The 26,849-nt window shown below is 32.1% G+C and overlaps 1 protein-coding gene and 2 non-coding genes across 3 annotated transcripts; 1 reads left to right on the plus strand and 2 right to left on the minus strand.

Annotated features, from left to right (window-relative positions):
- Positions 1 to 2,270: 2,270 nt before the first annotated feature.
- Smp_123680 (putative anoctamin) lies at positions 2,271 to 25,408 on the minus strand (the record flags this gene model as incomplete). The annotated part of the gene is made up of 10 exons (XM_018797951.1): positions 2,271 to 2,596; positions 3,909 to 4,019; positions 6,432 to 6,563; positions 7,796 to 7,993; positions 9,614 to 9,669; positions 10,577 to 10,955; positions 16,353 to 16,427; positions 19,639 to 19,767; positions 22,532 to 22,756; positions 25,274 to 25,408. The coding sequence occupies 10 exons, from the start codon at positions 25,406 to 25,408 to the stop codon at positions 2,537 to 2,539; spliced, it is 1,500 nt and encodes a 499-aa protein (XP_018652941.1). The 3' UTR covers positions 2,271 to 2,536.
- Positions 12,411 to 12,477, plus strand: Smp_tRNA_00318_Gln_TTG.1.1. The gene has a single exon. It is a non-coding gene (tRNA).
- Smp_tRNA_01945_Gln_TTG.1.1 lies at positions 14,551 to 14,617 on the minus strand. Its single transcript has one exon. It is a non-coding gene (tRNA).
- Positions 25,409 to 26,849: the final 1,441 nt, after the last annotated feature.

Raw genomic sequence — 26,849 nt, forward strand, 5'->3', positions numbered from 1 at the left:
GAAGCTTAGCGATTGTAACGTATTAATCAACTGATTCAGTTTATCAACCACCAAGATAAAGGATAATCAACTGCGAGGTCAGAGGTGAGAACCAGCAAAATAAACATTCAAACAACGGCCACAAACCTGTGAACAACAATCAAATTCTAGGTCAACAGAACCATCAGCTTATATATTATGAAAAAGTCCTAATAATTCTCTTATTATTGAAATATGTGCTGATGCTGACAATGAAATCTTCACAATTAAGCCATCCAAACCACAGAACAAAACACTTTTAAGAAAATTACTAGTCTGTTTTGTGTATACCAGAGTTAATTAAAGCAGTATATGGTTCATATGGCATCACAAAATATCAGTTTAAGTTATGTAGTTCTCACTAGTCAGCCTAAACCATTCCAACAGCTCTAGTTTGCTGAGATAAGGTCTATCAAATATTACGAATGATTGATTAAAAATCATTATTTACAACAGCTAGTTAAATTATGTCTAATTTTTATTTGAGTCCTTTACTGGATTAACTGTATATAATTAATAACTCTTTAAAATGAATAACTAATGACAATGATAATTCTACATTAGGGATCGGAAATTATTTTATAATTCGAGTTCATATCTAAATCCTTATGAAATTATCAGATATTCTAAATTTTATACTACTGAAATACATTTAACTTTACTCTGTCCTTTTATATGAATAACATTCAGTTGTTTACGAAATTGAGAGGACGAAAAGCGAATGTCCGGAGCTTTAACTGGGTTGGTGGACACGGAAGATCCACTTAGGGAAATTGGGAAACCCTGATTCCAAGCAGATGGTATACATGGGCTCCAGAATCCGTGAAAGAACAAATGGCGTATGAACCAATTGTTGGTCACTGGCTACCATAGGACTGCATCTCCTGACGTCGCTCCACTGCCTTGTGGATCAGACCTTTAGGTCAAAGGCTCCGGGTGTGGCCCCCAAAGAAAATCACCTGCTTCAGTCTGGGCACCTGGGCAGTATCACAGCCCTCACACAAATCGAATGAGATTTGTGAGGCGCATATTTATCTGGTGCTTCCTTGTACCAATATTTATGTGTTTAAATAAATAAATAAAATAAACTCTCCCCACCCTCGGCTGTATCAGGGCATTTGAAGGCTTCCATGGTTTTAATGAAATCCAGCCATCTTCGCGACGCATCCTGAATATTTTATTTATCATTAACTCCCATAGTTTTAGGTTTCTTATTTTTCTTCACTCCCTTCAAATATGCGCTTCATTGTCTATTCATCTGAAGATTGCGTAACCTCATGACTTTTAATGAATGTTATTTCAGTGTTTATCTTTTCAAGTAGTTGAACAAACTTCTATCATGAAACATTGATTCAAGCCTGTGTTGTTCTTATCTCAGCTACTTCACCTGTCATCACATTATCAATGTGTACTTTTCATGTTTACTTATGTAACCTATTCCGTTATTACCACTGATATTGCTGACTCATAAACTGCCTTGATAATTTCAATATTTTCATATATGCACATAGATATTATTGTATATTAGAGGGAAGGCTGATGAGTATCTAATTGAAAGAAATATTGTTCGCTTACATATGTTATATTTTAAGAACTTATTACTACAAAATCAAATATTCGCGCATGGACTTCATCTACAGTAGACCTTAGCAAGCCATCTTCTGCATTCCGCAGTTATGCTGTTGTAGTCGACGGGACCATTAGTAACAACTTAAGTTCTTCAAAAATATCTCAATTGTATCAGCAACTGCGTGTCAATCATGTACACTGACCATGGTTCACTCAAACTGAGTGACCTGGGATTGAGCCCTCCAGGTAGTACCAGTTCCCTCAAAATCAAATTTCCGACCTACTGATGAATTCAACTAGCACGAAACATAGATCCAAGGTTTGCAACCGACTACCACCAACCACTTAAAATCAGAAAGTAGTGTGTACGATGTCGAGTCACTTGGATTGGTGGCTACATATAAACATGGTCAATAGAGTTTTATCATCACTAAAGACTAGATAGATATCACATTGGCCACCACTCAGTGACCGGCCAGTGTAGATCTAATAAAAACAGACTCGCCTCTTTGTGCTTAACAACAAGTGTACAAAACTTGTATACGTTTATCCGAAGATTAACAAGATTATTCAACTTCCGAAGCAAGTTAGTTTAGAACGTACTAAATGAATTTCAAAATGCGTATATCACTTGAATGAGTTTTCAAATAAGAATATATACTGAAATAGAAGAGCTGCTATTTAATGAACAGTCTGTATTTGAAAAGGATAAAATATCATTAAATTCAGAGATAAATATTACATCAAGAAAATAACGCGGTAAATTAAGCTGATAATAAGTTAGGAATAAGTAGTAGAAAACCATATTTCATTCGTGTTTTTCATATAATGTTTTAAAAAAAGATGAAATATTGCTTATTTGGTCAGTTGTATTTATCGGATCAAAATGAAATGAAGTATAGTGCGTCAAGGTCAATGAATTCTTCATACAAGTTCTATTTTGAGATTTTCATACATTAGAAGGTGATTGTTGACGTTGATGTTCACGCATTGATTCGCGTTCAAGTATCTAACATGATAGTAAAGCAAAACAAAAACATAATTTGATATTAAATTAATTCTAATACGATGTTATGCTCTTGAACTGGGCTTTAATTTCCAAAACTACGCTAATGACATAATTCATCTGTTCAAACTGAAGTAAGATGAAATTCTCAACTAGGTGTTTGGAAACTGTTAGTTTAGATTCAACTAACATTCAACTATACATAGCTCTCTTGTAATCAATTTACCTCCAGAACTAGCTTTACTGTTAACACTTAAAGAATATATGTCAAGAATCTCAGATATTCTGATGCAGCTGAACAATTGGATGTTGTGTGTTATTTAACTTCAGATTGAGGAGCGATAAGTTGAAAGATAATTTCTATTAATTCTCATTATAGTGTGTTAATAACCAATTTTAAAATGGATCAGTAAACTTCTATTCTATTAAAACTAATTCAGAACTATTATTATTTCTAAAAGCTAAGTCCTAAATTAAGAATGTTTATAGAATTAACTACGTCTCATTTTGATTTCTTGTCGGTAAATTATAAGCTTGAAGTAGAAACATCCATCGAATTCTGAGTACTTAATCGATGTTACATAAGAATTCAGTTCGATTTAAAAATGACTTTTCACATTGAATAAGTTTAACTGGATAGGGTAGGAATTATTTGTAAAATACAAGATACCTAATGTGGCCAGCAGAAAATGCATCACTAAATACTGTATTAGATTCAGTACTTAAGACTTGCGGAAATTCAATCCTATCGAATGAGTACACATTACTTTATGTCCGTGTGTAGATTTGCATAATTTCGAAAAAGATTCTATTCATAGTCCTTAAAATAGTATGGTTTGTAGAAAGGATTGTTCTCTTACGTCAACCAGGTTACGATTGATCTAGGGATCATACAGTTTTTGTTTTCATAGTGAGGTAGGACTATTAGTATTTGTTAGGTCAGCTGAAGTAAGAATAAAATATCTCACAGAATATTTTCTACTAGACAGGAATAGTTTAATAAAGAAGCAAACGTAAAGCGTGCTTAATTGTTAGTATTATTTGTTAATAAAAAGTTTGAGAACTCAGTTGTTGGGATGTATTTGCAAGGTATATTCCCAATTCCAAAAAGAAAGTCGTGGCACTTATGAAACCTGAAATCGAATTGTATGGTGCTATAAGCGGAGTAGTTACCGGAAATGCCTTTCCGTTCGTAACTGAATTTAAGTAAGCCTGAATTATGCAGAAATAAGTTTCAGTAGACGAATCTAAACAGCACTCATAGTATAAATGAAAACACCAATAAACTAACAACACTATTAACAAAGTAGATTACCTTAAGAGCTTCTCGTCTACGATGTTCTAATTTAGCTATCTGAAGTACAACAGAAGTAGGCGTATGCGGAACAAGTGCACTGATCGCAGCACGTGTTATGATTATTGCATGCTGGTAGGAAGAGGAGAGAATGATTAATAAATCATCACTGTATATTAACTGGTAACTTGTTACCCTACAAGAAAAAACTCACATACTTGAAAAAGTTAATTGAAAAATTAGATATAAAGATTATGGATAAGTTTCCTTCCACCAATTCACAATACTAAGTTGCAGTGTTTCACAAAACAATATTTTTACTTGATTCACCCATCGACTGATTGATTTCAGTTAGAGGCTAGTAAAACAGTGAATCATTCGTAAACTGCTAGTTGAGGGATCTACAAAATTCTAATCTTTCACTTATTCTCAAAGATTTTGTAAGTAAAGTGTTTGGTTCATTCCCATTAACTTACATTTGAGAACAAACATTTTCATGTATAAATTTCATAAAGTTCAAATTTAATTATCAGCTAATAGATGCAAATACAAAGTTATTATTATTCATCAAGAAGAGTAATATGATTTCTGATTACAATAAAGCAATAAAAATTGTCCACTGTTGCACTAACTTCACAACATCTAGTACTACATCATACTCTACATGAATTATTCTGGCTTTTGAAGAGATGAATTAATTTATCCTTTTTGAGTCAATATCTGCACATATCTTGACCATGTCAGTTATTCTCTTACAATCAACTGTTTTTATATGAACGTATATGTGTGTAAACCAGAATAATCCGTGTAGATGTGACACAATAACCAGATATTATAATTTCACTGGTAGATTGGTACTGTTAACATGGACAATTACTGAAATGTTTGTTTGATTTCCAGTATCATAATTTTAAAACATTTTAGAATTTTGTATATTCAGCCATCCTGACATTATATCTGCATTTGTACGGTATTCAAATAAAAAATAAAGGACGTTTGCCAGTGTCTATATTGTACTGTCACTAATGTGATAACAAAAAGGGAGCCTGCTTGAATATCTGGGCTACCTGTTCCTGCCATATACATATTTCAAAAAGTTTTCTGTTTCCTTTTTTTGTTTTAACAGATCATTATGTCTATTAATTGCATAACCTATTCAGATGCGTTCGTGAAAAGTTTACGACCTTTCTCGGTTCAAGTTACGAAAATGTACAATCGAAGACATCATGATTGCTGGCAATATGGATTGAAAAGAATAAAAATCATTCCGATGTCGATTTCTGAAATGCTAACATCTAAATGGCGATCGCTCAAAATTTATCGTCAATATCGACCAAGAAATAAGAAACGGAAACTCGCTGAAATACTTTGTGCTAAGAATTCTATATTGTACCAAAAATATGATATTGATGAGGCGGCGAGACTATAATTTATGGACGACCCTTGAACGAATCTCAAGTGACCTTGAGAAATGTTAGCCAATCAGTAAACAGTCAGCATAGAGTAGAAATATATTATACAAAACCAAATAATTAAAGTGGATACACTTCTTTTATATGGTACAAAAACTTGTCAATGTTAGAAAAAGGTTCAAAGGTTCCAAAATCGTAATGCATAAGGTAGATGAACTCATCCACACGGCTCCATAATACTCGGTCTCTGGGGCCATGATAAGGTCATAAAAACCCTTTCAGCCTCGACCACACAGCTTCATTATTGTTTGTGTGTTTTCCAGTTGTGTAACTTTATCATTTTTATTATGGATATGTTCCTACAATACTCATACCAGTGAATAGCCGAAGCTTCAGTAACATCTGCGATTATTGCAGCCAACGTTACTGGTGCTTTTATTATACAGTTGGCGGCAATTATTATAATATGCCTTAATCTCAATCTGGATCGAGCGATAAAGGTTCCTATTCTAGCGAACGTCTTCCTTCAACATATATTACATTGAAGGACAACATCAGGGTAGTTTGAACAAGGTCTACGAGTCATTTAATACTCGTAATTACAAATACAGCAACTTCTTAGTAGTTTCATTTGTTGTAACCGCTTAATTGTCACGTTTTCTCTAAAATTCTCTGTGATTCGATAGTACTTGAGCATCAGGCACTGAAATAAGCGCCGTGACCTTGAAACCCCTCAAACGCTTCTGATTGGCTCGTCCACAAATTATGGTCTTGCCGATGAGGCTAATAATAATACGCTTATTTGTTCTTCATTCACAGTCTCAGTAGTGTAATCTAAGATAATATAATGCAATCAACGAATTTTCAACTTATTTCACAGAATAAATCACTTCAAACATTGTACCATCAGCCCTTATTAATTCAATTCATTGATATACAACAATCTGTTCAATGACTAGCAAAAAAGGCATTGAATGTAAATAAAAAATGACACAGATGTAATTTTAGTTAATCACAAAACATTTTAAAAAGGTCTAATAACAGTAACACAAACTGCATATCAAAGTTATTGCTCAAGAAAAAAGAACAACCGTACATTTTATTTTCTTTCTTCGTCAGTCATTTGACTTACTTCAATGAGAACAAGAAAAATAATCAACTGTGAAGAAGATAAATTAGGAAATAGACGTTGTGCAGTTCCAGATATGCCAAGTAAAGCAATATTCACAATGACAGCTATATAGCTGACAACATCTAATGCTAACTATTTGAAATATAAAGTAAAAAAGAATAGTCATATACTGCTGAGAAAAAGAATAAGCACTCAGTTTGTTAAAATAACATGTGTCTTGTCAATGGGGTTCAGTACGGCCTGCGATGTTATGGATTTATGAGCAAAAACGATTGAGCTTCTCTAATAAGACCAGTTCTCTTCGGAACTGACAACAGTCAATTATGCTCAACATATCAAACCTTGACGGCTAAAACAGGAAGAAGCCGGAATTGTAGGTAGCTTGATATGTATGGTAGAACAAGCGACTCAAAAGACATTAGTACAAAAGTTGTTACTATAATAGCAGAATATGACTTTCGAGTATATAGCAATTTAGCGAACTAAAAAACACGATAACCAATCAGAGGGCAAAAGTTATGCAGGAAATCGAATTTGTAGAAAGTATGCGAGCGATTATCGTTCCAGAAGAGATCTTAGCCTTTTTAATAAAATCGGACTATTCTCGTGACCGCCCCAGCATAACACTTTAAATGAAATGTATGATAATGATTATGAATGATCAACATAATTTATTAACTATTTCTACAGATTAATATTACTCAGTTTCGAATTACATAATGTTGTATATGAAAGCTAATGGCTTCCTGAACCAAAGTAGGTGGATCGTCGTTTCAACCTTACAAAATTTCTTAATTGCCTAGATAAAGGGAACCCATAATATGAAATTTACTGATGGAAACCAGAACGATACAAATGAATAGAGAATAGGAAAGTAGAATCAAAATAACAAGATGCACATGATAATGATAAAAGGATGATCAACCATTTTGAGTTTTATGATATCAATGATCAGAGACTAGCAAATATATACTATCCTGTTAAAAGCATCCACCTGGCAATTTGGATGGATGTATATATGTACCAGTGTTCTATATCATTTATAAATGACTGATTGGTGAGTTATTCGATAGATTACAATGAAAGTGAAACGTAGGACCATAGAAGTGATCTTGAGATGATAATAAATATCATAATCTGCTACTGAATTCCGTACATATCTTACTGACAAATAAGTGATATACGATATATAAATTAAGTGATTAAAAATATAATTACAATAAATAATATTAGATAGTAAGATGTTTCAAATTAATAAGATAAGATACATTAACCAACGAATATGGGATAGACAGATATTGACTATTAAATCTCTAAGTTGTATAAAATAAATACGATACTACAAAAAGAAGGGCAATACTTACTTGCCAAATACCAATACTATTTGCAAATTTACCAAATGGACGTTGATAACTAGTTGATAATTTATATGCATCACCTCGTATTTCAATTATATTATTCATAAAAGCCAATAAACCGGCTAATGGAAATATGCCAGTAAACATACTTACATAACCGAATTGAATAAACATTTCTAAGAAATCATCGGTTGGATCTTCATACTATGTGTAAATTGAAAGAAATCGACGGAGAGAAAAAAAATCGTGAAGAAAAGATCCTTAGAAATATATATGAGATTTTCAGTAGTGCATAATATGTCGTCTGAAAAATTGGACATTTAAAATGATATTATGAGAAAGGGATTGGTGAAGATTTTAGTAATTTTATAGAGTTGAGATCATGAGTAAATTGAAGCTAGACCACCATCGAAAACCTAGAAGCACTGGACGGCCGTTTCGTCCGAGTGCGGGATCGTGGGTGCGCACTGATGAGGAGTCCCATAATAGGACGAAACGGCCGTCCAGTGCTTCCAGGTTTTCGATGATGGTCTAGATTCAATTGACTCATGATCTCAACTCTATAAAATGATATTAGTTCAATTTTACCAATAAATATAAATAGTAAAGATTATTAAATTTATTAGTCAACTGTAGTATCCCGTTTTCAATTTTGAATCGTATTTTGTGTGTATTTTAAAGTTAGTTATACTTTCTAAAACCTTAAAATAATGTCAATAGGATCGATTTACAAAAAAAGTCACCTAGTGATTTTATTAAATCAAGTGACTAAAACATTAGGCCACCAACCACAAAATCCACCAGTTTTATATTCATTACCAAATCCTAAAATAAACGTTTATATGTCTGTATTGATAAATTCCGAAAAAAATGTTCATAATACTTATTCAATTACATTAAATGAACAATATGTAATTAATTAACAAATATGGATATTATACCGTTTAAAACAAAGTTACATAATAAACCTTTGAACTAACATGCAACCCAAATGCCCTGGTACGGCCGAGAGTGGGGAGAGTCAGCACTCCCTCCCGAAATGTTCTCACATGGCCACGCGTATACAGCCTCTGCCAGGGAAGTCCTACTCACTGTCTTCTCGTGGCACCGATGCTGTTTACGAAATTGAGAGGACGAAAAGCGAATGTCTGGCGTTTTAACCAGGTTGGTGGACACGGAAAGTTCACATAGGGGAGTTGGAAAACCCTGATTCCAAACCAATGGTGCACATGGTCTCCAGTATCCTGACGAAACAAATGGCGTATGAACCAATTGTTGGTCACTGGCTACCATGGGACTGCATCTCCTTATGATGCTCCACTGATTTGTGGATCAGACCTTTAGGTCAAAGGCTCCGGGTGTGGCCCCCTAAGAAAATCACCTGCTTCAGTTTGGGCACCTGAGCAGTATCACAGCCCTCACACAAATCGAATGAGATTTGTGTGGCGCATATATATCTAGTACCCTCTTGTACCAATATTTATGTGTTCAAATAAAATAAAATATGCCTAATACAACAAAAATGATTGTGACTGGGGAATAAATTCACTGATGGAATTTAGTTGTTGTATAGATCGATATGGCCTATTTCAATTCGATAATTTACTGGACATTATTTGAATTAGAAGATAATCAAGTGGTATAGGTTGCATCAAAAAAAGTAATTCAAAGGTAGCTAAATATATATCCTCGTATTTATTGAGATATCTTTCTAAAATTTTGAATCATGTTACAGAGTATTGACAGATAATAATCACTCCGTGAAAATTCAAACATTGATGGGTAAAAGTGTTAATTATTTACAAATTGATGTTCATTACTTACACGTAACAATGTAGCTTCTCTCTCAGCGGGTGTTATTCGTGTTTCTTCTGAATGATCTACATACGGAAAGTTAAATAAATAATGTTTAGAAGGTACATAAATAGATAATACTGAATATGTTATACATATTATGATTACTTTTACAAGCTATTTCGTTATAGTTTCCTTTTACTTTGTAATGTATAAGACATGTCAGCTTGACATTATACCGCAGATTTATATTGAGTATGCAATACATAGGTTTATCTTGTAGACAGTAACAGAATATAATGATCTGATCCATAGAAAAATTGTATATGAGAAGTTTTGATTATGTTGCTTCTTTTTAACTGTTCAGTTCAACTGTTGACTGACTCTTCTTTTTTCCTATAAGCTAGTTTAGATTTCCAAAATATTTTACATGAATGATTGTCAATATTTGAAGGAAAGTTTAGCAGAAATTGGCTGCTGAGAATACAGAAGACGCTATATGTAAAAATATTTATTTGAAATAATATCAGGAGTTAAATTGAAATAATTCAAACGTTTCGCTCAGCAAGTTTGTGTAAACTTCTTTAGGATAAAAACTTGACTATTTTTACATATAATATTTCAAATCTATGTTCTCCATACAGTGAGTAGCTAATCAAGAAACGCCATAGTTAGAGGTCATTTTATTATTCGGATTACATTTGTAGCAACGAAGTGTTGGTAACCTTTATTTAACACTCTATACTTGTTGGATTTCAATCGAAACCAAACTTTGTCAATAGTTTTCAAGTTATAAGGCTTTTGCACATCACCAATGATTGGTCTCGATATCTTAGAATGTATTAAACAGAATATAGGTTTTGTATTAAATTTCAACTTGGTATTCCTCCTTTATCGCTTGACAAAGAATATTATAAAACTACACCAGCTTGCGATTTAAAATAACACGTTTAGAAATTTTCTAGTACATAAAATGAAACACGACAATCTTACCAAAAGATTTTGAATTATAGTTTAACTTATTTTCTTCAGTGACTGTCTGGATTCGTTGATGGATAAAGATTTCTGGATTCACATCAACATTCATTCTGGTAATGTTATTATCAGCACATTGACTATTATTTTCCGGCGATATTGAACATTTATCAACATCTGAATCTGTTTTACTGGATGGTGCTAATGATGATGATAAGTTGGATGTTGATAATGAACCATTATTATCTTTAGATTTTAACTTATTACGTTCAACTAAGCACCTTTGTTCATATTTTAATGATAACCATACTTGTCGTAAACGTGAGTGACCAAGTGGTAAAAAAGTTTCTCTGATTGAATCAATTATTTGTCTAGTAAGTAGTAATGTTACAAGTTGCTGGATATATTCGGAAGAAAAAAAGCAAAAAAAGAAGAGCGTTATTATAACAAACATAACATATATGTATATTTCAAGATCATGGTTGTGAATTCCAGTAAATCAACTATTCTCTACACATACAACGGTTTAAACTTACTGGTCATTTATTAGTAACCAGTTTCATGTGGTCAGTTTGTTAGCTAATTGAACCCTGTCGATACAATGTAATCACTGGTATAATTTATTTGACATCGTGATACACTTTGTTTAGTAATTCGGAAAGTGGAGGCGAGCCGTAGTTAAAATAGCCCATTATTAATGTTGTTGACATAAACACTTCGTGACTGGAGTGCAAACCAAACAAAGTATCAGTTCCTTCAAGATTTCTGGCTTTTTATCGGTAACCTACAACAAACTAACAAAGTTGGCTGGCTCATTAAAATCAAAGTGAAATGAACTGAACATTGAGTAAACTCTAAAATTCAAAACAGTTCTACCCAATACAAAACAATAAACTGATTAACATCGAGAAGACTATTTATTTGATAATTCTTTCATAGCTACGTCGCCGAATTTACACAATTTATTAACTGGCTTACTGAAGAGAAATTTAGTCATTCATTAGTATTCACCTGTTAAAGATTGTAATTTATTTTATAGTTTTATTTTCCGATGAGTAGACAGTTTCATCACATTTACAAAATACCAAATCAATTATACATGAAGTATGGGATAAAAAAAGGTAAAAATATAGTTCAATAGTTACACCTTTTGGTAATAAATCCATAAGCATTAACGGTGTATAGAATTTAAGAAACTACCGTTAGGTCCCACTTAGACTATGCAAATAATTCTTAAACGAATGTACAGTAATTCAGATATTGAGTACAATCAGATAAGTACAACAATAAAATATATCTGACCTAAGTAAACTATGAATTTAATGTTAATCGTAATAAATTATTAATATACGAGTTGACATAACGAAATTTATACGGATAGGATATATATCAATTATTTCAACCAATCAGAACGATCTATGGAAGACAAAAAGTTAAACAGTTGTAGCCAATCTCTTATATCATATCATAAAATCAAAATTGAAAGAGAAATAAGGTGGAAGATTTGTTAAAAGCGATTTATATAAGGCTACATTTTTGGCTACAAAATCGATGTGGCCAAGATAAGCATGGAATGACTAATTCAATAGTCTCGAGCTAGAATGATATTTAATATCATACAGTGAATTAAAGATGGATAGCATCTAGCAGTGGGATACAGGACGCGCGTTTCATCCAATTTGCATACAATGCTTCTGAATTAAGGCTACATCTAGGGAATACGCACAGTATGCACATATGTCAATTAGAGACTGACCAGTTGCAGTCCTAAACATCAATGGGAAGATTCAAACGAACAATACTAAGTGAATTTAAACTTCATCCCATTGCACAAGCAAGTGGCTATCACAACTCAGTAGCTGAGTGGATAACGCGATGGCCTTTGAAGTGAACGGTACTGGGTTCGAGTCCCAGAGTGAACATCAACTCTGAGATGCAGGTACATCCAGCTGACGAGTCCTAAATAGGACGAAACGCGCGTCAAACTGGATTCCACTGCTAGCCACTATCCATCTTTGCTTACAATGCTTGTGAATTAAGACTATATCGAGGCAATACCCACAGTATGCACATATGCCAATTCGAGACTGATCAGTTGCAGTCGTGCACATCAATGGGAGGATTCAAACAAACAATACTAAGTGAATTTACAGTGATTTAGTTCTAGATACCTAAAAAAACATCTGATACAAATGTAAACAAAACTATACATAATAAATGGTTTTCTTAGAATTGGTGAATGATTTATGCAATCACTATTTTTTATCCATGATAACATTAACCTAGTAAAGTATAAATTGAATCAAGTGTGTATGCGTGTGTTTGATGGAGATACCTCATGTTTGTATATTTATAAACTGCCGAATATGATATAAACCTTCAACTGTTTAAACTCTTTATCCTTACAGTAAAACAGATTTTTTTTGGTAAAAAACAAACATCGATTTTACATGTTTCATAATGTATTCCATTTCATTAATCAAGTTATTTGTGGTTAGAATGTGTTCGTGTGTAATTAACAGAACAATTTGTTCATTTTACCAAAAAATTAGAGATATTAGTTAAATATTACTTAAAATAGAGATAGATATATTTCTTGTTATAAACTAATGAATAGTAAAATTGATGAAGCTATGATTTATGGACGACCCTTGAGTGACCACGAGAATGTCCACTTGCTTAATAGGGCTAAATGAGGGTTATAAACCAGTGTGAGGAATTAGGATTAATATTTACAGCTGAACGTTAGGGTTAGGAATTAGATTTAGAGTTTTCAACACGAATTGACATAAGCCATAATGCCAAAACTCTATTTAGCTGAGAATTCAAGACCTATTATCATAAATCTGATTGGTCCGTCCATAAATCATAGTCTCTCCGAAAAATTGTATTTCTGACGTTTCGTGTATTAATGTAAGCCCACTGAGGAAGTGGCTTACATTAAGTCATTGAGATATAATAAAAAATATATTTATTATTTACTTTCTACCTAATCCTCAATTTATTTGAAATTATCAACTCCAACCTTGGTTTTGATACCTACAAACTAACAAAAAGAAATGATTCATATTCTTTGATCGGTTAATCATTGATACTCAATTTTCATCTCAAATGTATATTGGACTATTTGTTGGAGCACAGAATATCGATTATTAATATTGAAATCTAAAAACTAATAAGCATCTACCCATAGAATAATCAGCAAATTATATACTATATATTTTATTAAATAAGTGTTTTCTTTCCTTTATTTAACTAGTACGACGCCAGTCATGTGTAAAACTGTTCCTTATTTTTGTCCAATGAAAAAAATCTCCCAAACAAACAGAATAGTTGTATATTGAAGTAAAAAAATATGATGTGGAGAAAAATGCCAAATGTATTTTGGTATTCATGAATGAATACAATGGGAACAGGTATATATATATATATATATATATATTTGAGAGAGATTCCATTTGGACATCCATTGAAAAAGCATACAAATGTATCACAAGTAATTATCAAATACATGGCATAAAGTACAACTTAAAAGGGGAAAACAAAATACAAATATTTATTTATGAAATAAAAATAGAACAATCTTTTTTTCTGTATACCAAATCAGATGATACAACCTGGTATGTAATACAAATGTGTTATTATTTCGAATGTTAGAATGAAGTAAATATGAACATTGTCGTAAAGTAGACATTTGTTTACAGTAATATGATTGCTTTTTTTGGAAATTTCTAAAAGCTTTTAAATATATTCTATGATTTAAATTCACTTGGTATTGTTCAAATTGAATCTTCCCCATTGATGTGCACGACTGCAACTGGTCAGTCTCGAATTGGCATATGTGCATACTGTGCGTATTGCCTCGATATAGTCTTAATTCACAAGCATTGTAAGCAAAGATGGATAGTGGCTAGCAGTGGAATCCAGTTTGACGCGCGTTTCGTCCTATTTAGGACTCGTCAGCTGGATGTACCTGCATCTCAGAGTTGATGTTCACTCTGGGACTCGAACCCAGTACCGTTCACTTCAAAGGCCATCGCGTTATCCACTCAGCTACTGAGTTGTGATAGCCACTTGCTTGTGCAATGGGATGAAGTTTAAATTCACTTAGTATTGTTCGTTTGAATCTTCCCATTGATGTTTAGGACTGCAACTGGTCAGTCTCTAATTGATTTGAAATATCATTTTACAGTGCTTAAATTCTTTTTTTTTTCTTCTATCTATGTAACTGACTACACAATTTATGATGTAGAGATTTCATATAATTTTCTTTTAAATTAATTTTAAAAATAAATATTGCTATTCACTGGAAAATAACTAACAATTGAAGAGTTATTCTATTTGATCGTTTTTATGTTCTAGTTTTGAAACTTTGAAACAGTTAACATTCATAAATTAACAAATAACTAAACAGAAAAAAATTTCAGTTATCGTGGAGTACATTTTAATACAGATTTTAGGATAAAGTATGATAAATAAAATCACATCAGTTAACGAAGATAATCTAGTTCATCAACCAACTTGTAGTCTTTACCTAGTATCTTATCCTCAGTATTTGTTTGTTAATCAATGAAATAAGGACTCCGACCTAGATCTGTCTATTTTAGTCTTATCAATCCGGTACTATTTCCAGCCTTGATACAAATAACGTGGCACAAAGTGTAATGAGCATGTAAATATGTACTATTGATTTCACTGGTTTCGTCGATTCAATTCAAAACACAGTTATTTTTGTGATAACAGACTCTAGTTTGTCTTATATTCTACGAGAATGCAAATGATTTACACATCATGAATACGATGCCTAACGACACTAACGACAACCATAATATAAAACTACGCTGTAAGAAACGGATGACGAGTTTATTAATTTTATTATTTCCGAGATAATTGTCATATGTAAGTAAAAGTTGACTCGATAATTCGTTATTTAATAACATTGAATGTTAATTGAAACTGAAGTATTAGTTAGACAGATTAATCTTCGACAGAATATATCAGAGACTAGATAGTGCATTTCGATTGGATTTATTTAAATTTACTGTGGAATCAGTAATATTAATAATAATAATAATAATAATAATAACCTGTTTGTATGAAAACAGAAGTCAGTACTCGTGTTATGTATTGAATAGAAGTGAGATATAATTAATTGGTGAGAATATATTGAATTTTCAACAAACTATACTTAAAAATGGTGAATTACTCAAACTGAGAAAGCATTGTCTAATAACTGTTTCATAGCCAATACTAAAGAATAATAACTTTATAAGATATTAAGCTCAGTACAGTTATTTCTTGCAGTTGATACAATACCCTTAGATTACAATGTGAACGAAAGCCAGTGGTCAACAATTACGATTTTAAACGATATTAACGTTCAAACTGGATGACCATACAAACCACCTGGTTAGTAATAATAATTGCATTAATTTGTAGTGAGAAGTTTTAATCAGTGTTCATAAAATTGGGGACAAAAAGCTAACCCAACGATGATATCTTTTGAAGATTGTACCGAATCGCGCACTGACTAAAATTGAAAATGTTTTTGACATATAATTCTGTTTCAATAGTCTAAATGTATCGTACATTCTGAAATAAAAGAGATATTACAGATGATCCCATCTACAGACGTTGGAGATACATTATTGAAGGGTTCCTCAATGATCGTCTCTACCCGATCCATGTTCATTACGTAAATCACTATTTTCAATAATATACTAAGCTTTTTATTAAACTGTTATTAATTTAAAAATTGATATTATGAATACAATGAATAACTTTCAAATATTACCTTTCTTAATAATTCCAAATCTTTCAGATAAAATGCTGTGTAGAATAGGGAATAGAATGAATTCACAAATTGAAGCTGTTATGAAAAATTACAGAAAAAAAGGAAAAAAATGCAAAAAATTATCTGAGTATTGGATTATTTGTGTAAAAATAGAGTGAAAATGGTAATGTTCGTAAAAAGAAAAGAACGACATATTCAACTCCCTTCCACATACAAACACACACACACACCTGAAAAGTCAGTATGAACTATTCGCTAACGTTCGTTATTTTCAACGGTTTGAGATTATACATACTTTATTGAGCATAACCAAGTTATAGAGTGGTTATGACAAATGTGTATTGGATGATAAACCAGTATTCAATGTTTAGAGTAACCAATATAATGCGTGTAAAGTATAAATACCCCTGTTCTGGTGAACTGGCATTAACAATGTGAACAGGAATCCATGTGAATTCACCAGCAACATATGTAATCCATGGAAAACTAAACTATAAATGAATGAATAGACCAGTATAAGAACATAGGTCAAATACTACGAACATATTGTTGTACTCGTATTCGAACAATACTGTTTATGCAATGGCTTTTTAGACTAATTGGTGTCCTAAATCGAAGTAAGCAGATCAGGGTTTGAATCCGCAACCAACAAATTGAAAGCTAAGTACATTATTTACTAATTCAACATAAGAAAACTTCAAAATAAATGGTAGTCTTAAAAATAGTAAGCAAGCTATTCAATTATGATAGAACTGACATTTTTGACTAGGTAAGAAAATACTTGGAGTTTGTATCCCTTAGAAAACTTATAAAGATACTACTCTGTATAGTAAGCAAATCATAACTTAACAAGAAGAAAGAGAAAGACCTGTCTTTTTGTTTACAAACATAGTTTGCCGATAAAGGACCTAGACATCTTTTTAGTGTATATCAGTACGTTCTGGACAGTTAAGAATCATAACTTTTTTAAAACTTGAAATACCATCGTTTTCAGTCAAGAAAACATATTGAGAAAAGAATTTATAAACGGTGAAGATTATATTGTTACAAGTGAAAATTTATACACACATACAATAAAGATAACCGTAAATAGTGAGAGACATTTTACTACAAAGAGTGATGGTCACAGTGTTTATTAAATCACAGAGTAATTGTTTCCATGTAATAACTATATCCCTTTTTAGCCAAACAAGTTTATTTATCGCAATATCTATCGATCACTAAATAAATTGTCCAATTATATCTTCGTATCGATTAATATTGCAAAAAAAATATGTAAACACGAGAATAATACCTCTAAGCAACAGTTATTACTTGTTAACTCATGGGTATACATTATAATTCAGGATCATATAGGATAAAATTATTATCATTTGTAAATCTAAAGATAATGGACTCGGGTTAAACAATGAATTTCTGATACGCACAGGGACACTGGTATAATACGTTGACAACTAATAAACCAAAATGAATTGTAAGTAACTGTTACGACAAGTAGTGTTCGAAAGCTGATACTGGTACGCATTCTTCCTATACATAAGCTCGGTTAATTGAGAGAAAAAACAAAGAGTGAGGAAAGAAGTTTATTTGAGTTAAATCGGTTCATGTGTCGATGTACTCTTTTATATTATATCTGGGCTGTTTATATCTCGTACTTCTCATAAAAAAGCCCCTCCTTGGCCAATAACATGCATTTGTCATTTTGGTGATTGCTGATTAACTCAATGTATCAGTAACAATGATCTCCCTTGAAATATCAAACAGTGATCAATTCAACTATTGTACAAAAGAGTTCAGTTTATTCAATAGCACAAACTTAACTGTAAAAAAACCAAGTATCAAGTAGATGGAGAATGAATTGATAACACCTATATAACATTGTTCTGAATCATGAATCTATCATGCGATTTACACCAAGTAACTGCATATTTCATTGAGCAGTAATATTTAAATTAAGAAAAAAAATTTAATTACCAAGTATAATTCCCAGTTCATTTTATATTCTGCGAAATTAATTAGTATTTCGTAGCGTGAATGTGTGAAAGTACATAATTTTGGTTTTCTAAGTGAACCGACAATTTAGGTTATTATTATTCTGAAAAAAAATTCATATCTCAATTGATTGATCACTGGGTGGTAATAAATGGCATGCGTGTCGAGTCCTTCTTAATGCTGATCGAATGCTATTGATCGGGTTGCAATGTGGCCACCAGTCTAGGTGGCTCGACACTGCGTGCACTATGTTGCGATAAGATGGTGGCTGGAGGTGGTCAACAGGAAACCCTGGACCCAGGTTTCGTGCTACTTGGTCGGTCACGGCCCGAATAGCTCAGTTGTAACGTCTATGACTGTGAAGCTGGGTGACGCGAGATCGAATCTGTCAGGGAGCACCAGTCCCCTCAAGATTACAGGTGCACCTTGCTGACGAGTGCCAAGTAGCACGAAACCCGGGTTCAGGGTTTCCTGTTGACCACCTCCAACCACCATCTTATATTCATATCTAAACAGTAATTCCGCATTGTGTCTCATTTTAGCAATATCCCAATTATCTAACTTCATAAACAATGTACATGGTATTAGAATAAAATAATTTATTGAAGAAATTTCACAATGAGATAATTTCATTTACAGAAACAGTAGAGTTGTATTATGTGATAATAGGTATGTTTAGTTATGTAATGAATGGAAGTCATAGAGTGTAATTCTTATTTATAAAAACAAGATATTTCAGTAAATAAATTATTCAACCAGGTCTGTTGGGAGATATCAACTCACTGAAGACATTGGTGAATCGTTGCTCAATTTTGTGGATTGGTTGAAGTTAGACATTAACACCGTTGGATGCCGGCCAGCTCAGTGGTCTATCGGTTAAGTGCTCGCGCGCGAGACTGATTGGTCCTGGGTTCAAATTTCGAGAGGCGGGATCGTGGATGTGCACTGTTGAGGAGTCTTACAATAGGACGAAACGGCCATCCAGTGCTTCCAGGTTTTCCTTGATGGTCTAGCTTTAATTGACTCATGATCTCAACTATATAATGAATCATTAGACCGATGACAGTAAATAAAACAATATGAGATACAAATACAATATGCAGATGTTTCAATTCCCTTAATCAGTAAACTACAACAGGATTGTATGCTCATGTCACGTTCCAACAAGTTTCAATGAATTAACAGAATTATATCATTAATCTCCACATAGATCGTTTTGCTTAAAGCCCAGTAAATAAACATATACTCAGTTACTGAGTTACTATTTTTTTTCTTCAAAAAAAATTATACCTACCAAAATCAACTTGACTACATAATGATTATTGTAGTCATCTTCTAAACGATGATTTTCAAAATCTGTAAGCCAAATAGCTATTTTTTTATAACTAAAATCCATAATTGATATTGATACAGCCAGGAAAATCTAAATGTGAACAAAAATTAAATGTGAATGAAGTATCCATTCATGTAATTTTAAATTAGACTATAAAAACAAATGATCAAATAAAATCTAGGATGAATCAACATAAAGAAAAGACATTAACTACAATTTCCCTTAGTATTATGCCTACTATATTTTAAATAAGAATACCCATTAGCCTAACTAGATTGATATATATCACAGAGGAATGTAGCTAATCAATCAGAGGTTTAAAGTTAAGTCCCTATGAGTTAACGTTTTTAAAAAAATGTTTAAACGATATTTAACTAAACAAGAATTGATTATCGTAAAATCACTATCCAACATATAACATCCTAGTCTTGAAATAATGTATGCTACATATACATTTCAACGGGAATATTAAAATTTCCGCAACCAAACTTACATAAAACGATAAATTTTGAAGGAGACTTCAATGACTTCCTTCTACTAAAAAAATTACATCTGGATTGATAATAATGTTATAAGTCTTTACACTGTGGAGTAGTCCTGTGCTAGGACGAAACAGCTGTTCATCAATTCCAGGTTTTTGATTATTGTCCAACTTAGATCAGTTCGTAATCCCAACAAAATAATAATTCAATTAACAAAATTTTGACTTTAAGCATGACATTAATGACTGCTGCATAGTGGCCAGTTAAGTACCTCAGTACCACAGGAGATCAGTTTTGATCTGGATAGCTGACTAAGAGTACTGGTCCTATCAAGACTGACGATCCACATTGCTGACGGGTGTCAACTAACAGGCTTAAGGCATCCTCCCTATTACTTTCAATTATCTAGTAACACAGCAATGAAGAAATAATGAAACGAAGTATTTGTTAAGTAACTGTTTAATAACAGTTTATTCTTCTTAGCGGTTATTACCATAATATTCTATGAAATAGACAGTTAACGGCATTCATGATGAAAAAATCGGTATTATGCGAAGATATCAAGAGTGAGCTAAGAGTCATAAATGGTTTTGGAACGTAGTTCAACTTATCATTTTCAAGGAGTATTTCGGTAATTTAAGTATATCAGAACCTGTAGATTTGAATAATGTTTCACTCATGAGTCATTTCACCAATAGATTCTTCACACTGGTACTTAATTAAATTTCGTCTTTAATTGTCAACAACTTCGCATGATATAACTATTATTCGAATGACTGATGATGAAATCATGTGCTAATTAATAAATTGAGGATTGAACTAACCAATTAATAATAACGAAATAGTGTACATATAATGAAATTTAATATACATTTTGTAAACAAACTTGGATCCAGCACTCTATCAAGACACATACATATTATTCTTGTTATGAGGCATTTTGTTTACCCCGGGTCAATAACAAAATGTAAAGTATGGAATGATAAGTTAATAATTGTGTAACAATATGTAATTTATTCATTTTGTAACACAAAAGACATTTTACATTAACAGCACATAAGGAAAATAGTATAGTTAAGAAATAGGATATTGAAAATTATACTTCCGAATTGAAATGTTCTACCCTCCACATTACTAGTGTAATGAACGAGAACCCAGGTGGGAACAACCAATCTTTGTTTAATACAAAATTACAGAGTTCTTTAGTAAAATATGAAAACCATGCATTAAATACTTCATTTGCAAATCCTCCATCAATTGTCTCAAACTTCATCGTTCGTTCATTGCTATTACAATTACATTCCCGTTCTCTTCTAATCTATCTCCTCAACCTTCTGCTGCCAGGCATTACAATTCTGATTGGCGTGACTTGTGTACGTTAATATAAGTAACATACACCTCACTAGTAACAACCTCTTCAAGTATTACAACGTGTATTAGAGCAATAATTAGGGTACTATTTTATCAATTTTAATAGATGTATGATTAAGACGTTTGATATGAAAAAAATCGGATAACCTAAAGTAAAGTCAACCCAACCGTTACTTCTGATGTTTAAAAACTACAAGACAAGAATATTAAGCAGTAAGAAATATAATTGATGCAAGAGTACAATAGAAAACTAAATCAACATTTCTACCTTCTTCACTCAGCCATATCTGAACGCATCTCAACAGTTATTTAGAGAGTTGTGATGAAAAGGCAGATGTCAATACAATAAGACTATCATTCATTTCATGGATTAATGTCACAAGCTGATCATATTTTCACCCACGTCACCTAGTCTTAGTTTGAAACCCCTGGCGTTACCGACACGGCATTGTCAAAGAATGCATTCAATCTTTCGGAAACAAAGTCTACAACCATTTTCACCTCAGGCAGACCAGGTTTCACAAGTTTACCGTGAGACATTTTACACAGTGACATTTATCAAACAGATATTTGTCAACAAAAAAAGTTACAATGCAATGATATACACCATACAGGTGATAACATAACTGTACATAAATAAAGGTATTGAAGGTTCTGTTGTATGTATAATCAGTTTTCTATACTAAAAAAGAAAATTAATCAATCACAGTTTTAGCACACAACTATTAGCTACTGATGATATAATTTTAAAGCCTTATTAATCTAAACTATAGATAATACATACACATTTTTATCCCATTCAGTATTCTTTACCCAGTAGATCTGACAGTATCTTGGTAACTACTGATACTTTAAGTGAAACGGAAATTCAGTACTCACTGCATCAAATATCATAAAGGTTATCTGTGATAGTTTTGAAGACAAAATGTTCATTTATTCATATAGTACTGAATCCCATATAAATAAATTCCAAATAATAAACAAATAATAAAATAACATACCTTTGGTAAAGTTACCAATATAAAATTTGGTATAATAGATGTATTATTATCAGCATAAATATTCATTTTCTCTTGTAATTGAACATAAATCAATGTGATATAAATGACAATAATTAATGAAAATAGAACAATAGGAGTAGTAATAAAGCATAAAATTAATAAACGTTTCCATTTTGGATAAGTACGTATAGGTCTCCCGGTAATCGGGCATAACGATAATATACCCTAATTAAAAAATCAATAGGAATATATAAATAAAAATTCTAAAATGTTGAAATACAAGATTACGATTTCATTATATATACATATAGATTATATAATAAAGGAATGGAACATCTCAAGTAGGATATCTTTGTAGGTTATTCAAATATCAAAGATATGATATCTAGAAATTTGGAGAAATATCTTGAAACTTATAACATATAAATATTCAGTGAATTTCTCATATTTCTTGGGTTGAATTGTACTTAGTTTCGGTGTTGCTTTGTGCTAGTAATCACATAAGCATCCTTATATTCATTAAGAAAACAGAGAAAAACGTTACATAGTTTATTTGGGTCAGACTAAATAGCTTTCATAAATGTGCATCAGGTTCAATTACTCATAATTCACATCAGTACAGAGAGATAAAATTAACATGATATATAGTAAAGGTGTCGAATTAATGGTACTGTCTGTGATTGTGGAAAAGAGCAGATCATAGAGAACAGTGAATTGGGATTATAATTAACACAGGAGTTCAAGATATGCGTTTCGTCTTATTTTGAACTCATTAGCTGGATAGATATATTAATGAGCTAAAACTTGTAGCGGAAAGATTACATCGAGACATTTACTAACGGTGTACGTGGGTCACCAAAAACTGATCATAATGTAGTTCTGCTTATCAGTAACATGATAATACTTTTACGTAGAAACGTAGGAGACTTAGTTCGAATAAAAAAATGGATTAAATCAAGGAATAAGAAAGTTAAGTAATTTTTTAACTTGAGAAAAATAAGTTATGGATGACTGTACGCCACTGTGATCAATATTCATCTACCCTCCAATGAACTTACTCATTTAAACAGTAACACTTTCTTTATATCTCTGGATTATTATCATTATCATGTTCATATGAACACATATCCTTGATAAAGTGCCATAGCTTACACAAATATCCCTCTTACTAACTTAAATATTTGTTGCTTAAATCGCTGGATAACTCATTCGCTTTCCCATACATATGTGCTTAAATCTTAGCAGTTCACTTGAATCCTAGTTCACTCGCTCGCATTCACATTTCTGCTTGAATTCGCTTTGTGATCCTGTGGCTTAGTGATCTGTTCTGTACAGTGATAAAGTGTTGTCAATACTGCATATTATCTTCTGAAATTTACAAACTGTTCAGGGTTATCTGGTGACAGTTATCAGGACGAGCGGTATATAGAGCCTTAGGAATTGTCTCGAAGATAATTCACTACAACGACCTTAAAACTTCAAATGAGAAATTAACAAAAAACAAAACTATTGGTCAGTGAATACTTTTAAGAGAACTCTTCGCTGAACCAATCTTTCTTATTTAATGTCTTAATAGACGCATTCTGTTTACTAAAAAATTAAAACTGTCATTTTTTCAAGCGGTCAGACAAACTAGGTTTTAGGAGAATGTGAATAAGGAATTTTCGCATAGATAAGGCTTTGACAGTTCGTGTTTTGGTCTCTGTTTTAAGACGTGCTATTTGAAGTCATTTATTTTACCATGGCCTTAATATCCTACTTAGTAAGCTTTTTTGACATGTGTTCGTTCTCTCAACCATCTTCAATGTATTCATCATGTAGACAATTACCTTTCAGACCTGACTTCTATGTATTATTTCCATTCTACTAAGTACCTTTATTCAACACTTGAGGTTTTTGAGCAACTTTCGGTATATTTGTCAATGACTCAAGAATTTACTACTATGTGTAAGATAACTATGAATACCACCGTACAGCTTTAATAAATGAACTAGAAGAAAAGAAAACTTTTCGTCAATCTTTATGTACCTTATAAAGAAATGATTAATAAGCAGTATGAATCATAAGTTAATTAATGAATAATTAGAAGTGAAAACGAAGGTCACAAAACAAAGAATAACTGACCCAGTTCTGTTCGTTAAGCAGAGGCGCACAGAACCCATATCATCAATGGTTGCATACCACGTGTGTGTATATGTGTGTGCAAAGTGAAATAAATCTACGAATAGTCTATAATTAATTTATCTCTTATTTTAAACATTTCTGATAACTAGAAATAAGTAGTTCATCAAAGGTGTTATTAACGATAGGATGCTAAAAACTCTCTATAAAAAATATTTTTAAATTATGTTTTCTTGGGGTACAATAAAACCATTGAGTTGTGTGCATTAGGTTTATGCGAATTACTTTAGTGGATTTAAAACGAAAAATACTGGGCTTCAGATGTAATGTGAACTTTAACACTAAAATCCGTGTAGATCCAGCTAATGAGTCTCACAAATAGGACGAAATGTATGTCTTCAATCCAACTGTTAGTCACAATCCAATTATTCTATAAGATTTTGTTTAGATAAGTGGATAATAATACGATAAGGAATAAAACGAAGATGATAATACTAATACTGATACTAATACTACTAATAATAATAACAGTAATGAAAATGTCTTCAGTGAGTGAAAACAAAAATGGTAAATAATAAATTACAATAATTCTTCTTATATATAATAAAGGGAAATTCTTACTTTAAATAGTGGTCTAGGCTCTTCTAGTAATGAAATCGGTGTATCCCATGAACTCCAGCGATAAGCTAAAAATGAACTAGTCCTTTTCCAATGTTCCAGATATAATGATGTCCATATTAAATTGATAATAGCCATTAGTAAATAATAAAATGAGGAATTTTTCTGTATTTAAATTAAAAATAAAAAGGTGTGTGAGAGAGAAAGGGGGAGAATGATATTGTGTCGAAAAGAAGCTTGAGATAAAAAAGATAAAGGTGTTTTCTAACTAGGTGGCTTTGTGAAAATTATGTGAAAGTTGAACCCAATGCTTACTTTGAACTGATGCGTCAGCTAAAGAAAAGTTTTAAAGATACATCGTAGAGATAAATAGTTGTTCAATCGTAGTCTCAAACTCCTTAACAATGTACTTTTTCACTCTACCACGATATGGAACAGAGAACTTTCAGATCTCCTGGCGAAAACAATAAAAATTTAGTACTTAATGGTTAATATGGTCTCATTCGACCATTTGATAAAACAGATCAGAATTACACGGTCACATTATTGAGTTGTGAACTACAGTTTAATGGTTATTCAGTGGTTCTTTATTAGATATCCCTGTGTATGGTAAAAACCATCTTTGAATTATTTTCTGAAACCAATAGATTTGTTAAGAGAGTCTTATTTATGATAGAAATGATGCGTGCCACATATAGAAGACGTACTGATAGAACCAAATATTGAAATACATTACATAACATTTAACTTTGTAAGCGAGTAACCGTTTATCGATTCAAGTATAAAGTTAGGTCAGTTATATTAAAGTCAGTGTATTAATACTTTTGCTTTTTATTACAAATCATATACATATTAATTTAGAGCCATGATGTATGTTTCCGCCCTATTTTTCTTTACAATAAAGCTTAGATAGAAAACTTTTATTACATGGAATATAGCTAGAATAATGAGATTACATTCATTTAAATTTGCATAGTATCCGCACAAAACGATGTAGCCACAACTCGAGTAAATTAGTTCATAACTACTGATATCAAAGCATTATTGTGAAAGATTTTCCAGATTGTAAATAAACTTATTGACCCACTCACTGAACTATCATTCGTATAAACTAATATGACTGTATACAGAGAACGAAATTAAATTTAGTATTGGTCAGAGTCAACCAATAAATAAATAACTTAGCTAAAACGTGTCAGAAATTTTAATCTACATCAATCACCTAGTAAATAACGCCAAAAAACCGATAGGAAAAAAGAAAGGATTATCAATAGTGATTTATCAAGCAAAAACTCACTGTAGTAAAAAAGCTTTACTTAAAATGTACACAGAACAGAATGGGTTTTGTCGAGATTTCAGAATTTTCATAGTTGAAATCATGAGTCCAGTAAAGCTAGACCACCAGGGAAAACCTGGAAGCACTGGACGACCGTTTCGTCCTATTATGGGACTCAGCAGTGCGCATCCACGACCTCGCTTCGAGAGATTCGAACCCACGACCTACCAGTCTCGCGCCAGAGCACTTAACCGATAGACCACTGAGCTGGCCGGCATCCAACGGTGTTAATGTCTAACTCCA

This window comes from Schistosoma mansoni, chromosome 6, assembly GCF_000237925.1.
Source record: "Schistosoma mansoni strain Puerto Rico chromosome 6, complete genome".
NCBI lineage: Eukaryota > Metazoa > Platyhelminthes > Trematoda > Strigeidida > Schistosomatidae > Schistosoma > Schistosoma mansoni.